The 18,695-nt window shown below is 39.0% G+C and overlaps 1 protein-coding gene across 1 annotated transcript in view; it reads left to right on the forward strand.

Moving 5' to 3' along the window:
* Positions 1-18,695, forward strand: part of LOC132400103 (cadherin-22-like) — an 845,421-nt gene that overhangs the window by 449,534 nt on the left and 377,192 nt on the right. The window contains exon 6 of the mRNA XM_059981179.1: positions 5,581-5,834. Coding sequence (XP_059837162.1) covers positions 5,581-5,834 — 254 coding nt within the window. The remainder of the gene's footprint in view (positions 1-5,580; positions 5,835-18,695) is intronic.

An 18,695-nucleotide genomic window follows, 5' to 3' on the forward strand; every position in this document is an offset into this window, starting at 1 on the left:
TAGGTGTTCGGTAACACAGGCAAAAGTACTGTATCTGCTTACTTGCTGCCCTTGCAAACATTTACCCAGAGATTAATGTACCTTTTGTGTGGTAACACATTTTCAATGTGCGAATTACACTTTATTAAATGTGTTACTTTCCCTTGTTTTGTTCAAAGCCACGGGTTTGTCAGCAATGATTTGTATCACTAATTAAGGCCTGAAAAGTATGTTGGGAAGTACTTGAGTTTTCATCTTGGAGGAAATTATATAGAATGTTGATAGAATCAAAAGTTCATACAGCCCAACAGGGCATTCAGCCCAATTCAGCCAGGCAGACCAAAGTTTTCATCTAAACTTTGAAATACAATGTTGGAAATTGTATGGTCATGCACTTTGGTGGAAGAAATAAATGGGCAGACTATTATTTAGATGGGGAGAGAATTCAAAATGCAGCGATACAAAGGGACTTGGGAGGCCTTGTGCCCTAAAGGTTAACCTCCAGTTTGAGTCGGTGGTGAAAAAGGCGAATGCAATGTTGGCGTTCGTTTCTACAGGTATAGAACATAAGAGCAGGGATGTGATGTTGAGGCTCTATAAGGCACTCGTGAGACCACACTTGGAGTATTGTGTGCAGGTTTATGCTCCTTATTTTAGAAAGGATATACTGAAATTGAAGAGGGTTCAGAGAAGATTCACAAGAATGATTCCAGGAATGAAAGGATTACTGTATGAGGAAAGTCTGGCAGCTCTTGGGCTGTATTCCCTGAACTTCACAACTCCTCCCTCGGAGTGTCAGACACCCTGAGCCAAAAAGGCTGATCCTGAACTTATTTCCGCTCGGCATAATTTACCTATTATTTAATTATTTATGGTTTTATATTGCTGTATTTCTACACTACTTTTGGTTGGTGCGACTGTAACAAAACCTAATTTCCCTCAGGATCAATAAAGTAAGTCTGTCTGTTGGAGTTCAGGAGAATGAGTGGGGGGGATCTCATAGAAACATTCTGAATGTTAAAAGGCTTGAACAGATTAGATATGGCAAAGTTACTTCCCATGGTAGGAGAGTCCAGGACAAGAAGGCACGACTTCAGGATTGAAAGATGTCCATTTAGAACAGAGAGGCAGAGAAATTACTTTAGTCAGAGGATGGTAATTCTCTGGAATTTGTTGCCACGAGTGGCTGTGCAGGTCAAGTCATTGGGTGCATCTAAGGCAGAGATAGGTAGGTTCTTGATTTGTCAGGACATCAAAGGGTATGGGGAGAAGGCAGGGGAGTGGGGATGACTAGAAGATTTAGAGAGGCCCATGATTGAATGGGGGAGCAGACTATGGGCTGAATGGCCTACTTTTGCTCCTATATCTTATGGTTTTATGGTCTAAGCTAATTCTATTTGCCCGTATTTGGCTCAAATCTTTCTAAATATTTGCTGTTAATACACCTTTCCAAGTATCTTTTAATGTTATTGTAGTGGATTGTTGATAAGCGCTGAAGCAACAAAATTCAGCACATTTATAAATGGCAAGATGATGGGGTTTGAAGTCTAGTTTACAGGATTGTCAATGGCACAGAGATGGACAGCATTGGACAGACAGATATTATTAAGTAAATGGTCAGAATGTGGATAATCAATTTCAAGTCAGTAAAAGTGAAGCCATCACGATAAAATGCCCGAAGAACCCTACAGGTCAGGCTATCTGTCTGGCCTGCTGAGTTCCTCCAGCATTTTGTGTGTGTTGCTTAGATTTCCAGCTTCTGCAGATTTTCTCTTAAAAAATGGAACCATTCTCCTTTAGTCTCAAAAGCCGAGTTTTTCACCTCCATCTGAGAGATGTGATGCCCGGTGCGAAGGGGCCACACTGAAAGCAGTTTAGAAGGTGGCTCGGCCATATCCATGTTCGATGACCACTGTGTGTTGGACATCACAAAGATGAATCTCAATGAAAACCTCATGCTGCCTGGATAGACTGCAACAATGGCAAGGATAGTGAGTTTTCCAAAGTTAGGTAACTTACCCCTGTAGTGGGTACCTTACTGCTCCCTGCTTCTGTTTCATGTCCTCCCAATAAGTCCCCTTTCTCACAACCCCTCCACCCCAAACTCCCTTTAATCATCTTCATTCCCCCACCTTCTGCGCAAACATTTTACACTCACACTTCACCTGCTCCCCTATATGCACCATTTACAACTGCCATATTCCTCTCCCCTAAAGGTTCCCATTCCAGCTCCTTCATTTATCAGAATCCCAACACTTGCAGCCCTTCATATTCCTCCCCTCAGTAGTTGTCTCTAATCTCTGTACTGCCCCTCCCCCTCCCCCTCCCTGTTAGCAAATTCCAGCCTCTTGTCATCCTTATCTACCTTCAGACATCTCATCTTCCCAAGCACATCACATTTCTAGCACATCACTAGTGCCCTCCACAGTTGAAAACCAGCAGAAAATAGTTCAGAGTTTGTCTGCCATTTCTTTCTTCCTTCCCCGTTACTACTTCTCCAGTGCCATATTACAGTGGTATAATAGTCACTCTCACCTTTAATTTATTCTTTACATATCTGAAAACACATTATTCACTTTTATATTATTGGCTACCTTACCCTCATAAGTCATCTTTTCTCTATTTTTCTTTATTGCTTTTTTTAGTTGCCTTCAGTTGGTTTATGAAAGCTTTCCAACCCTTGCGTCCCAATGGCATGTAAAGCGAGTTATTTCCCTCGCCAGCCCCGGGTGCCGCATCCCCCTTTTAGACTGCTTCTTCCTTGGGACGTATCAATCCAGCACCTTCCAAATTGTTGTCAGAAACTCCAGCCGTTGGTGATCTGCTGTATCCCAGTTAGTGTCCCCTTCCAATCAACATTTACTAGCTCCTCTCTCATGCCTCTGTAGTTCCCTTTACTCCACTGTAATATCAATACATCTGATCTTATCTTCTTCCTCTCAAACTGCAGAGTGAATTCTATCATATCATAATTACTGCCTCCGAAGGGGTCCTTTACATTAAGCTCTCCAATCAAATCAGTTTCATTACACATCACCATATCCAGAATTTCCTTTTCCCTTGTGGACTCAACCACAAGCTGCTCTAAAATGACAACTCATACAAGTTCATCAAATTAATTCTCTTGGGATCCAGCATTAACCTGATTTTTCCACTCCACCATTCAAACTTTCCGTGACAATTGTAACATTACCATTTCTATCTCCCATTGTACACAAGGTTTCTACATCTTTCAATCCTATGTGACATCTTTCAAAGGATTTGATTTAATTTCTTACCAACAGAGCCATCCCACCCTCTCTGCTTAACTACCTGTCCTTTCACTACAATGTGCATCTTTGAAAGTTAAGCTCCAACTATGATCTATTGACAGGCATGATTCAGTGAAGGCCAAAATGTCATACCTGCCAATTTTACAACCAAATTATGTCAGGGGCTCCACCTCAGTCCACCAATCACCTTTGACCTCTTCCTCACAACACACCTACTTTTTATACATGCTATCTTGCATTTCCACTGTCAGTCCTGACAGTGAGAAAGGGATTGGTGAGGAAGGATTCAACAGTTCCTTTCCTCACTTGGATGCTGCTTAGTGCACTCAGACATCAGTAATTTAGTGAAGGAAGTGGATCAGTAGTCGGGTGCAGTTTTTAGCTTGGAAGAACATGTGAGGGTGGCCATAAGGATGAGGTAATTTGCATGAGGGAGTGCAAGATCAGAAGCAACAAAACTTATGCTAGTTTGCATGTACTTGGGAGAACTTAGGGAGAAATACCTTGATGCTCTGCACCTATGGGATGAATCGGAACTGACAGGAGAATTTGAGATTTTGATGATTCCATAGGTAATTTCATCATCAGACTGATCCTAGCAATGAAGGAATGCAAATACAAAGATTATTCTTCCCTGCCCTCCCCCCCCCCCTTCACCAAGCAAATTCAAGTTAGTAATGATCAGTTTGAATAGAACTACTTGGAGTTCTATCAGATTTCTCAGTGCTGTTCAGAAACCTCCAGTCAAAGGAAGTGATAACTGTTGGTGGCAGACAGAGTAGGTTCATTAGTGGATGCCTCAGAAGGAAAGTCATAGCTATGAGGAAGTGCTCAATATGTTGGGGCTATTTTCATTGGAGCTGAAAGCCCACACAAGATTTAGGACGATTATAACATTATAATAGACCAGCTGGGAGTTAATAGTGCATCATTGACAGGAAGCTATTAATTAAATTTATTACCCAAGTTAAAGAAGCAGATCTTGTCCAAAGGACACTTTGCTACAGAGAATTGAGATTGGATCTTGTACAAGGACAGCCATGTAACAGGCTGTTAGTCTTAGAGCATTGATTCCTGGACAGAATGAACATTACACATATACCAAGTACTAATTCTGGATTTCACAACTCTAGTTAATGATGCTATTAATGTTAGTGTTGTTTGATTCCTTGGTCATGATCTCCTCAGAGTCTACTCTTGAATCAGCAGTAATTTGAAATAGTACCGTTATGTTTGATGGATGCTTAACAAGGAAGATCCATTGCCCCAGTTTTGATGAAGATTTATCAGACTGAAAGATTAACTTTGTTACTCTCCATACAGATGCCAGCTGACTTGATGAGTTTGCAGCATATTCTGTTTTGATTTCAGATTTTAGGCATCTGCAGTACTTGTTCTCAGGTTTATTATCCAGATAATTGGGATCAACCTGCTTACATAATGAGATCAGTAATTCTAAGCCAAATCTATCAAGGAAGTTGATTTACAGATGGATCATAGATCAGTTATGGCAGAGAAGGTGATCATTACATCATCAGGTTATCTCACAGAATGGACCAAATCTTGTTGGCTATTTTGGAATGAAGGGAATTTAGCTGCCGCACTTATTTAGAAGGCCAAATCTGTCCATTCACTTTGCTGCCGCTGAATTCCTTTGGTGCCCAGTTTGGTTGAAATACCCCTGCCAGACTTTCTGGTAGGGTAAATGATTAGGGGACAAATGGGGAGAGAGGCTTGTTTAATTGTTTTTATTTCAGATTAACATTTTTAATTTACAATTATTCTTGTTTTTGTCATTTTAGTAAAATTAAATTCTCTTTATACGTTTATATACTTTAAATATTTTCTTTAATTATCTTCAAATTAAATGACTTTTAACTATCCTGGATTATCAAAGATGTTTTATATATGTTGAAAGTCATTTCAAAGTGTTTAAGCCCATCAATCCCTGACCCAGCCCTAGGAGGTGCCAGTGACATTAAAGAGGTCCCCACTGCTGGAGATCCTGTTACCCTTTTCAGGCAAAGGATATGGATGGTCAGGGAGACTCACCCTTCACATGAAGACTAGATTGCAACAGGAGGACAGGCAGGTAGAACAGGCCAGTAAAACTTGGTCCAATGTTTTACATTGACTCACAGGCCATTTCCTGGAACCACTAGCCGTCACAATAAGACTCAATGGTTGGTTATGAAATGCAAGATCCAAAACATTTATTACTTAAATGTAATTAATCTCCAGTAAGATAAGCGAAGAGAAGTGAAATGATAAAAGGGTATGAAAAGGTGCATTTGTTCAAAAACTAAATCACTTTCTTTACTTATTTCAGCCATTGGACTTTGAAACCCAGAGAACACATAGTCTGCTGCTGGAAGCAGTGAATAAATACATTGACCCCCAGTTTGAGAACCTCAGATCCTTCAAGGACTGGACTAGTGTCAGGGTGACGGTTAAAGACATTGATGAGCCACCTGTATTCACCTCGCAAACAAACGTGATAGATGTTCGAGAAGATACCCCGGTTGGAAGTGTCATTGGCTCCATCACTGCACGTGATCCTGACTTAACCAACAGCCCCATCAGGTAATAGCCTTTAATTTCTGGCAGCTGCACCTGAAAAAGGGCCTAATTACTATTATACAATCTAGGGTCATGTGTACCTGTGTAAATACTCAGTAATTGCCATAGTGAAAGGACTTTCATGACTTTCAGGTTCTTAGGGTGAAAAACACATCTGAGCGGGTGAATTACTTTTAATTGGCAGTATATTATAACACTGGGGACATTACATTGTCTCTTGCGTCACAGTAAAAACATTACATTATATGCACAACAAGGTCCCACAAACAAGATTGTGATAATGACCAGGTTGTCTGCTTATGAGGTGCTGATTGAGCTGTGACCTTAGGCCAAGCCACCAGATATAATACCCCAGCTTTGCCCCAAAGTGTGGTCATCAGATCTATTAGATGCTAGAGCAAATGATTTAATTTAATTTAATATCTCATCTAAAAGACAATATCTTGAGCTGTGCTGCAACCCCTTAGCACTTTGCTGTACTTTCATGCTAGAATTTCATAGGCAAGAATCAAAAATAGAAGAATTTAAACCTGCAATCTTCAAACTCAGCCTTAGTTTGACATAAACTCAATGAATGTCAATCTCTCCTCCACCCCACACCAAGAGATAGTCAATCAAGAGGATCAAATCTCATTTTTTCAATTGAGCACCAAATCCAGGCTGGCACCATATTGACACCACTGCCTGAGGGACCTGGGTTCAGTTCTGAAGTTGGGTGCTGTCTGAGTCGAATCTGCATGAACTCCCCATTATCATCTGATGCATTAAACTACAGAGCTTCTGCACCATAGTCCGGTGCTTTTTGCTCCATTAAACCTGTTTCTGAAAGAAAGCTCTTTTTAGGGACCAGGATATTTAACTTCAGAAGACATCAAAATCATACGCAATATTCTTCTCACCAACCATCTGAAGCTGTTGATGATCCAGCAGGAATAATAACTGTCTGATCAAGGTTGGGTTTTTTGGGTGATTTCCCATCCCTGTTATAAGCTAAGTAATCATAGAAATAAGAGGGATAATATAAAAGAATTCATCACAGGGGAAAAAATTGCATCAATGCCATTTCCTGGTGTAGAACTGATCGAAATGGTGCTCCAGTGGACAGTACTACAGCTATTTATTTTCTAATAGCTGCCAGAAACAGATTTATATCAACATTAATAACTGAGGTAATCTAACAGTCACAACTAATTGCCAATTAATTATCATTACCATTTAATAGTAGTTAATGAAATAATCTTTTGTGCTGTCAAGAACTGAATTACAAGAAGTGCCTCAGACATAATCATTCCACCATCAAGATATTTAACAGTGAATTGAATGAGACAATTAACAATCTGGACAGCTGGAAATCCTGTCAAGCTTTTGTAATTGACAGACAGGTTTAGACCATAAGACAATAAAATCATAAGACATAGGAGAAGAATTAGGCCATTTTGCTCTGCTATTCCATTGTGGCTGACTTATTATCCTTCTCAACCCCATTCTCCTACCATCTCCTTGCAGCCTTTCATGCTCTCACTAATCAAGTACCTATCAACCTCTGTTTTAAATAAACCCAGTAACTTGGCCTCCACAATCATCTGTGGCAATGAATTCCACGGGTTCACCACCATCTGCCTAAAGTAATTCCTCCTCATATCTGTTCTAAAAAGATGTTCCTTTATTCTGAGGCTGTACCTTTTGGTCCTATATTCCCCCACTGTAGGAAACAACCCCTCAAGCATTCATTCTATCTCGGCTTTCCAATATTTGACAGGTTTCAATGAGAACCCACCACATTCTTCTAAACTCCAGCAAGTACATGCAAAAAGCTATCAAATGTTCCTCCAATGTTAAACCTTCCATTGTTGGAATCATTTTCTGGAACTTCCCCTAAACCCATTCCAAGGCCAGCACATCTTTTCTTAGAAAAGGGGCCCAATGGTGCTAGCAATATTCCAAGTGCAGTCAGAACAATGCTTTATAAACATTTCATCTCTGCTTCTATATTCTAGTCTTCCCAAAAATGAATGCTTACATTTGCATTTTCCTTCTGCACTATAGACCCAACCTGCAAGGTAACCTTTAGGGAATCCTGCAAGAGGACTCCCAAGTCCCTTTGCATATCTGACTTTTGTATTTTCTCTGTTTAGAAAATAGTCTATGTCTTTTTACTTCTACCAAAATGAATGGTCATACACTTCCCTATACTATATTCCATCTGCCACTACTTTGTCCATTCTCCTAACCTGTCAAATCCTTCTGCATAATCCCTGCTTTCTCAGCACTGCTTGTCCCTCCACCTATATTTGTACCATCTGCGAACTTGGTCACAAAGCCCTCAATTCCATCATCCAAATCAATGATGTATAAAGTGAAATGAAGCAGTTCCAGCACCAACACCTGCAAAACTGCACTGGTCATTGCCAGCCAATCAGAAAAGGCAGCTTTTTTGCTACTCTTTGCTTCCTACCAGTCGGGAAATTTGCTTTTGATGGTTGTATCATGGGCTCTTATCTTGTTTAGCAGCCTTATGTGGCAACTTGTCAAAGACGTTCTGAAAATCTAAGTAAACAACATCCTCTGACTCTCCTTTTCTATCCTGCCTGTTATTTCCTCAAATAATTCCAGCAGATTTGTCAGAGTTTATTTTGTAGTGACATGTATGTACTCTAATAATAAAGTTTTCTTTGACTTATAGACTTTGAAAAAACTTTTGGTACCCTCTTTTATATTATTGGCTAGCTTACATTTTTATTTAATCTTTTCTCTTCTCATTGTCTTTTTAATTGCCAGGAAATAAATTCAGCATGTTACAATTATTGGGACTAGTGCCCATTTTGAAAGAGTTGTGAGCTAATTCAGTGCATTTATATGCCCTTGAGAAGGTGATTTGATCATTGAGTGTAAAATGCCACGTAGCTTGCAGTTGAGCTGCTACTTCACCACCTCCTACTTCTTGGGGCAGTACTCCCGAGCCCCTTAGCAAATCACCACTAATCTATTAAGAGCTGACATATGGGCAGCTATTGCAGAGTCATAGAATCACAGAACACTATACAGCTGAGAAACTAGCCTTTTGGCCCATCTATTCCATGCTGAACTATTAATCTGCTTAGATCCATCAACCTGCATTCAGATCATAGTCCTCCATACCCCTCCCATCCATGTACCAATCCAAATTTCTCTTAAATATTGAAATCATACCCACATCCACCACTTCTGCTTACAACCTGTTCCACACTCTCACTGCCCTCAGAGTGAAGATGTCCCTATCATGTTCCCTTTAAACAATTCAATTTTCACCCTTAACCCATGACCTTTAGGTCTAATCTCATCTAACCTCAATGGAAAAACCTTGCTTACATTTACCCTACCTGTACCCTGGTAATTTTGTATACCTTTATCAAATCTCCCCTCATTCTTCTATGCTCTAAGAAATCAAATCTTAACCTATTAAACTTCTTCCTATAACTAAAAAGTACAGTTGATGTTTCTGCCCAAAACTTTTTCGGTACTTTTTTCCATAGATGCTGCCTGGCCTGCTGAGTTCCATCACCATTTTGTGTGTGTTGTTCAGATTTACCAGCATCTGCAGATTTTCTCTTCTTAGTTGCTCAAACTTATTAATGTCTTTCCTGTAGGTGGGTGAGCAAAACTACACACAATACTTCCAAAACTGGCCTCACCAACATCCTAAACAATTTCAAAATAGCATCCAATCTAATACTGAGTACTTTGATTTATGATATCAATATGCTAAAACATTTCTTTACGACCATATCAACCATAAAACACTTTCAAGGAATTATGGATCTGCATTCCCAGATTCAGAGGCTACTGGCCTTCACATGTGGCTTAGCAACTAAGCTTGGTGGAACCATTACTACTGACAGGAGAAGGGGAAAAGATGGGTTAATGGCTCCGTAAAACCAGTTGCTTTGGGCAGATGAGGCTCATCAGCTGTGGTTGGTAGCTCATCTAGGAGAAAGAAAACTCGTATCTCAAACCGCTACTGTCTTGCAGCTATACCCACTCATAGGGAAGGCTTCAAGAGTAAACTCTGAGGGAAAGTTCTGCAGCTGGAGTCCTTAAGGTAGTCCTACATTGAGCTCCATGTAATGGCCTGCGATGCTGCTGCTACCAAACTGAATCGGTTTCTGCTCTTCCTTTGGCTTTATCAGATGCATGGAGAGTGGAAGCTTGCTACATGGGCAACAACTTGCTCTCCTTATTGTCACACCTGGGCTTGCATATCTAGACAGCTAGGAGCAATATCCATGGTCAATTCTGACCAATGAAAGCCTCAGACTCAGATTCCCAGATCTTCCTGTAACGTTCTCCTTCGCGTGTAACGAACGCCGAATTTAACGTCGAGATAAACCACAGCCAATGAGAACCAGATCGCAGTAAGATTAACCATTTACTGTTCACTCTTCACATTAACATATGGTGAAAACTGTTGATAAAACAATACAAGATTAATACAGTATTTGTTCCTTCCTTAATATCACATTTCAAGTGTAAATACTTGCAAAGGTGACTATAACTACATTACACTAAGGTGCAGTATACAGGGAGAGTTTACCTGCTCCATTGACTACTTTAAATACACTTCCATGCAAACTATCCGCGACTCTTTAACTAACGAAAGCATAAACATTATCTACCGTCGTTACTTCTAACAGGATCGGCATTAACATCTTAGTTCAATATATCGATTATCTATTAACTTACAGCGTTGCTCTCACTGTGATTTCTCATGCCTGCAAAACAACTTCTGCTCAGGTGAGCCTCGTGGAAAGCCCCCACCCTCGCGCTAATTTCAAACCGGTGTTTTCCCACAAGACGCGGCGAAACCGGATGTGACGTCATCGCATGCCGATATATTTTACATGCAATGAATATACTTTAAACACTTCTAATTCTAACTAGAAAATACTATTGAATGAATTACTAAGCGAAAATATTATAAACTAAATAACTGTCGTAAAGACAGCACACTTCCTGTTCTCCTGCGCTCCTCAGTGACCTGCCATTCATCATGTAATTCCTACCCACATTCATCCTCCCAAAATGCAACACCTCGCGCTTCTCTGCATTAAATTCCATCAGTCATTTTTTCAGTCCATTTTTCCATCTGGTCCAGGTCATGCTGCAAGCTTTGATAGTCTTCCTCACTGTCCACCAAACCCCCAAATGGTGTCATCTGCAAATTTGCTGATTTAGTTTATCACACTATCATCCAGATCATTGATATAGATAACATACAACAACAGACCCAGCACTGATCTTCGTGCCGCAACATTAGTTATAGGCCTCCAGTTAGAGAGGCAGCTATCTACTACCACTCTCTGGCTTCACCCTCTAAGCTGAAGTCTAACCCAGTTTACCAATTCATCTTGAATGCCAAATGACCGTGCCTTCTTGACCAATTTCTCATGCAGGTTCTTGTCAAAGGGCTTGCTAAAGTCCATGCAGACAAATGAATTTCCGAATTACAGGCTCACCAGTCTACAATCTCTTGTCTTATTCCTAGAGCATTTCTTAAACAACTGAAAAAAATTAGCTATCCTCCAATCCTCCAGCTAAGTACATTTTAAATATCTCTGCTCGGGCACCTTCAATTCCTGCACTAGCCCCTCATAGGATTCTAGGGAACACCATGTCAGGTCCTGGGAATTTATCCATTCTAATTTTCTTCAAGACACAAACACCTACTCCTCTGTAATCTTTACAGGGTCCATGATCTCCCCCATCTCTTTCAGCTCCATGTACAGATAACCACTCTGATCTTCCAGAGGACCAATTGTGCCCCTCCCTGTATCTGTAGAAGCTCTTGGGATTCTCCTTTGCCTTGTCTGCTAGCTCACATCAACTCCGAGGGACACTGGGAGCCTTAGACACGAAGGGTGACAACAACCAGGTGTACTTACATCATGTGCATGCCATCAACATGCAGACCAAACACATTTATGTATTTAACTACAGAAAAATCTGAGTTCATTCTCTCTTTGAATGATGAAATAAATTCTACAGATTCACATTCAACCTCATTTTTACCTCTTAGGGTCACAATCCCATCATTCCCATTGACACTTTCATGATGCCTGTCTATCCTTCCAGTTTATTCTTTCTCACTTATACCCAACTAATTGCCTTTGATTTTTCTTGCCAAGACTTTAAACCATATGGAAATCATATTGGCCAATTAACCTACCAAGATACCTTTGAATGTTCGAACATTATACCACTAGTCTCGAGGACAGCTTCCATCCTGCTGTTATAACACCATTGCATGGCATCCTTATATGATAAAATAGACTCTTGAAATGATCTGTATGGATGGATTACCAAACAAAGTTTTTAACTACCTTGGTACATGTGACAATAACAAACCTATTTAGCAATTAACCAATTTGTCTCCATTACATTCTCAGGCAGTGTATTCTAAACTTTAATCACACTCTAGGTGATAAAATGCTTTGTATCTCTTCTGTATATGTCAATCCCACCTTCAATTCATGCCCTTTAATATACAATGACTCTGCCATGGGGAGCAACTTTGATGGGGAGTCCAGATGACTGTTCATTGCAGCATTCTGATAAAGGTCCTAGAATTGGAAGATTAACTGTTTCTCTTTCCAGAGATGTTACCTGACCTGCTGAGTGTTTCCAGCAACATATTGTTTCCAGAGATGTTGCCTGACCTGCTGAGTGTTTCCAGCAACATATTGTTCCATTTCAGATTTCCAACACCTATAGCTTTTCATGTGATGTTCATTTAATTCTGTAGACTTGCACACTCTCACATTTGTCCAACTTGGGAATGTGTAACACATTGTCTCATTCTTGGTTTCCTCCCTTTCCCATGTGGCTCGAACAGCTTCCTTTTGATTCCTCCCAGTGCATTTTCAGGATGTAACTCACAACTTTGTCTTTGCTTCATCTAATGTCTCACCATTCTTTCCACTAAATTGCAAATTATAAATATCTCGTCTTCTGACACATATACTCCTGACATGTCAGAGTTCCCCTATGGCTATTCCAGTCAGTAACAGATATACCCCTTTGGGTACTATTGGGTGAGATGATCTTGCAGAGGCCTAAAGCAGTAGTACCTTGCTGAACTCTAAGGCAAAGAAGGGTGAGGTGAGGTGGAGTGACAATGAAAGGAGACTCAATATTAAGGAGATCAGATAAACATTTCTGCAGCCACAACTGAGATACCAAAATGGTGTGTTGCCTCCCTGGAGTTACGGTCAAGGATGTCTTTCTGTGGGTACAGGATGTTACCTGACCTCCTGAAGGGGAGGAACTTTGAGCAGACAGAGTTCATGGTCCATATTGGTACCAAAAACACAGGGAAGAGCAGATATGTGGTCCTTCAAAGTCATTTTAGAGATATGCATAGGTAGAAAGTTAAAAAGCAGGACCTCCAGGATTGTAATCTCAGGATTATGATTCATGACATGTGCTAGTGAGGTGAGAAATAGATAAATAGTATAATGTGGCTAAGCATCTCGTGCAGGATGGAGTGCTTCAGATTTATTGATCATTGGACCCTTGTCAGGGCAGGTAGGACCAGTACACAAGATATTTTGTGTCTGAGCTGGAGGGGAACAAGTAGCTTTGTTGGGAGGTTTGCTGATCCTATCCCGTAGGGGTTCAATTGGAGTGACTGGGAATGGGAACCACAGCATGTATTATGGAAAAGGAGGATGAAGTTAGAGCCTGGATCAGTACATGGAGTTATGGTGTAGTTTCCATTACAGAGATCTGGTTGTGTGAGAGACAGGACTGGCAACTCAATGTTTCAGGGTTTTGCTGCTTTAGACATGGAGAGGAGGGTAAAATAAGTAGAAGGGTTGCATTACTGATAGCAGAGAATGTTACAGCAGCATTCAGAGGTGATGAACTGGAAGATTCATCCACAGAGGCAATCTGGATAGAGCTCCAAAATAAGAAAAGGCACAGTGACTCTGACAAGATTATACTATAAGCTCCCCTATAACCACCAAGTAGGAGAAGAACAGATATCTAAACAGATTTTCGAAAGGTGAAGAAACAATAGGATTATCACAGTGGTGGACTTTAACATTCCCAGTATTGATTGGAAATGAATACCAAAGGCTGAGATGGGGCTGGACTTCTTCAATGCATTCAAGAGGGGTTTCTGAAACAGCATGTGGAGGGTCCAGCTGGGGATGAACATACTGGAGTTGGCTTTAGGTAATAAACCAGGCCAGGTGACAACTCTGTTAGTGGATGAACACTTTTGGAATAGTGATCGCAACTCATTGTGTTTTAAATTCAAAGTAAATTTATTATCAAAATACCTACTGTATACGCCACCATCTACAAGCCTGAGATTCATTTTCTTGTGGGTGTGCTCAATAAATCTATAGTAGAATAATAGAATCAATGAAATTCCACACCAATTTGGGCACTCAACCAGTGTGCAAAAGACAACAAACTGCAGATACAAAAAGCAACAAATAATAATGATAATAAATAAGCAATAAAGATAGTTAAGAATAAGGATCAAGATAGATCTTTTTGGAAAGTACTACACTGGGAGAGAGTAAATTATAACAGGATGAGAGAGGAGCTAAGGAGACATGATTGAGAGTAGCTGCTGTCAGACAAGTCCACGTGTGACATGTGGGAGTTGTTTAAAGACAAGTTGATCAGAGTTCAGGATCAGTATGTTCTGGAATGAAGCAAGGACAGGGATGGTAAGATAAATGAAACTTGGATGACCAGAGAGGTAGCAAATTTACTCAGTAAGCAAAAAAGGAAACATACAGTACATAGTTAGGAAATTAAAATCTGATTGGGCTCTTATGGAACATCAAGAAAGCAAGAAATTGCTCAAGCAGTTGTGTAGGAAGGCCAAATGAAGCCATGAAATATCCTTGGTGAGAAAGGGAAGGCAAAATCCCAAGGTATTTATATGTACTGTACATTGAGAAAAAGTAAATAACTAAGAGGCAGTAGGCCCAATCTGTACTTATCCAGGAGAAGGATTTCAAGAGTAATGAAAGTAATGTGGGACATATTTATGTGTTGGGACATTTTAAGATTAAAGAGATTAATGCTGGCTCTTCAAAAAAAAACAGTATTGAAGACAGGTCCCCAGAGTGCGATGACATATATTCCAGAATATTGAAAGAAGCTATTGAGGAGATGGCTGAGGATTCAGTGAAGATCTGTGTGTCCTCACGAGCAACTGGTGAGGTCACAGAATAATGGAGAGTTACAACAGTGGTACCTTTGTTCAAGGGAAATAGGGATATTACAGGTAATTATAGACCAGCAAGCTTCATGTCAGAGGTCGGGAAATGAAGAGGATCCTGAGGGATAGGATTCATGCACATTTGGAAAAGCATTGTAATGTGTTCTTCAGGCTTGTCAGGGGAGCTGGAGAGCATTTAGCTCTGAGGTCTTTAGAGCACCTGAATTAGTTAATGGTTGCTTAACAAGAGTTGTTCATTGTATAGAGATCCTTGTGTTTTTTTTCTTGAGTGGCTCACACTTTGTAATGTGGTCCCCTGGTGCCTTCTGTTTAAACTTGTTATGTTTATTTTGAAAGGCTCAGGGATTCCACATTACTAGTAATATTTAAGTAGTTGCCTGATTAGTGCCTAATCACAGGGTCCTTGTTTTGGGAATGTTATGTCTTCTGATTCAGGATGGCTGAGCCACCAACCTTCTGTTGGAATTCTTATCGATTAACTTTGGTTGCCATCTCTACATTGGAGTCTGTCATTCCTCAGCACTTGAGTTCTGACATTTCCAGCACACATCATAACACAAGAACCCCACAAGCGGAGGTTGAACACCAGTGTTTGACATTGGATGGCTTTAGGTGAGACTGCGGCAGTTCTTAAGTCCATGTTCCCAGTCTATGCTCCCAGTGTCTCTAATCTATGTTCCAAGTTTTTCCAATCCACGTTCTGATCTTTTTTTGTCAACATTTAGAGTTTATCAAATCCACATTCCAAGCTTTAGTCTACATTCAGAAATTTTTCTGTCTCAAGATTCTTAAATTCACCAAGCTTCTCAAAGTTCTCCAGGTTGTCAGGTTTCTCAAAGCTCTCCAGTGTTTCTCATGACCGTCAATGCTTTCAAGTTTTATTCAATGTTTTCACAGTGTATTCAATATCTCCAAGGTTTATTCAATGTTTTCACAGTGTATTCAATATCTCCAAGGTTTATTCAATGTTCTCATTGTCTGAAGGTTCCCAAGTCTCTTGTGAGGCTCTGTAGGTCTCTCTTAAGTTCCCATATCTCTCTCTCTCTCTCTCTCTCTCTCTCTCTCAAGTTTCCCATGGCCATCAGGTGTCAACCATCAGGAGAAGGAGATCATAATGAGCTCTTTGCACTTGTGCAGGGAGCTAGAGGGTGTTAAGCTCTGAAGTTTTTAGAGCACTGAATTGGTTAATTGTCATTTAATAAGAGAATGTAAACATCACTTAACCAACATCTGTTGGCAGAATTTCAGATAGTGATGAGAGGGCATACAGGAGTGAAATATGTCAGTAGTTGAGGTGTGTCACAACAAAAACCTTGCACTCAGCATCAGTAAGACTAAAGTACTGATTGTGGACTTCAGAAAGGATAAGATGAGGAAACACACACCAGTCCACATAGAGGGATCAGAAGAGGAAAGAGTGAGCAATTTTAAATTCTTGGGTGTCAATATCTTTCAGGATCTATCTTAGACCCAATATTTCAATGCAGCTACAAAGAAGGCATGACAGCAGCTATACTTCATTAGGAGTTTGAGGAATTTTGGTATGTTACCAAATACACTTGCAAATTTCTACAGATGTACAGTGGAGAGCATTTTTTCTTTCTTTTTCAATCTTTTTATTATTGTTATTTATATCAACAAAATAAAATTGGTACATAGATAATGGGATTACAAACATACACAATTCAACTGAACATGAAAGAATATATAAGCAATGATTACAGTATAAATGGGTATTCCCAAATCATAGATGATACAATATACAAATAAACAAGGCAAACCTATGTATATCATAATATATAATAAAACAGAAAAAAGAAAAAAAGAAAACAATATGAAAAAAAACTAATCTAATAATCTAGTAACTAATATGAAAAAAAGAAAAAATGGAAAAAGAAAAAAAAGGGCTGTTTATAATATCTCACAAAAATACAAAGTCATCAGTGTTGTCAACTCCGATCTTCTCACCATATATAGAAACAAAACTGGAAAATCAAATAGGCCTGGAATAGGGTCATATTACATCATATGAAAATATTGAATAAATGGTCTCCATATCTTTTCAAATTTAATAGAAGTATCAAATACACCACTTCTAATTTTTTCTAAATTTAGACATAACAGTTTGAGAAATACAGTAGGAGGATTAATTTCTTTCCAATTCAACAAAATAGATCTTCTAGCCATTAGTGTAAGAAATGCAATCATTCGACAAGCGGAAGAGGATAAATGGAGTGAGTCCATCATTGGTAAACCAAAAATTGCAGTAATAAGATGAGGTTGTAAATCAATGTTCAATACCACAGAGATAATATCAAAAATATCTTTCCAATATTTTTCCAAAAGTGGACACGACCAGAACATATGAGTTAAAGATGCTATCTCAGACTGACATCTATTACAAATAGGATTTATATAGGAATAAAAATGGGCCAATTTATCCTTTGACCTATGAGCCCTGTGCACAACCTTAAACTGTATTAATGAATGTTTAGCAAATATAGATGATGTATTAACTAATTGAAGAATCTTATCCCAATTCTCAATAGGGATAGTAAGGTTAAGTTCTCTTTCCCAATCATTTTTAGTCGTATAAAAGGACTCTGAACATATTTTCATAATTATATTGTAAAGTTTTGATATTAGCCCTTTCTGAAAAGGGCTTAGTTCAAACAAATTCTCCAAAATGCCTGAAGACAGAAAATTTGGAAAAGTAGGAAGTACAGTATTTAAGAAATTCCTAATCTGTAAATATCTAAAAAAAATGAAATCTAAGGAAATTATATTTATTAGATAATTGCTCAAAAGACATAAAACCATTATCCAAAAATAAGTCAGAAAATCATAGTAATCCTTTAGTCTTCCAAGCTGAATAAGCTTGGTCTATAATAGAAGGATAAAAAAAAACAATTGGATACAATAGGAATATTTAAAACAAACTGAGTCAACCCAAAAAATTTCTGAAATTGAAACCATATACGTAAAGTATGTTCAACTATCAGATTGTCAATTCGTTTCTACAATTTAGAAAGAGCAAAGGGAAGAGAAGACCCTAAAATAGAACCCAATGAAAATCCCTGTACAGATTTAGCTTCCAGGTTTACCCGATGAGGGCTAAAAGATAAATCCCAATCCTTTAACCAACATATCCAATATCAGATATTAATTGCCCAATAATAAAATCTAAAATTAGGCAATGCCAATCCACCTTCCTTCCTTGCCTTCAGTAAATATTTTTTACCTAATCTAGGATTTTTATTCTGCCATATATATGAGGAAATTTTTGAATCAACATTAGCAAAAAAAGATTTCGGAATAAAAATTGGTACTGCTTGAAATATATATAAAATCTTGGGTAAAATAACCATCTTAATAGCATTAATCTGACCTATCAAAGATAAAGATAGTGGTGACCACTTAGTAAACAAACATTTAATCTGATCGATTAAGGGTAAAAAAATTAACCTTAAATAAGTCTTTATAGTTTTTTGTGATTTTAAATCCCCAAGTAAATAAAAGTCATTAACTCTTTATTAAAAGAGTCATTAAAAGGTAAATTTCCATAAATTGGAACCTGTCTATTTAAAGGAAACAATTCACTCTTATCAAGATTTAATTTATAC

This window comes from Hypanus sabinus, chromosome 9 (genome assembly GCF_030144855.1).
Source record: "Hypanus sabinus isolate sHypSab1 chromosome 9, sHypSab1.hap1, whole genome shotgun sequence".
Classification (NCBI taxonomy): domain Eukaryota; kingdom Metazoa; phylum Chordata; class Chondrichthyes; order Myliobatiformes; family Dasyatidae; genus Hypanus; species Hypanus sabinus.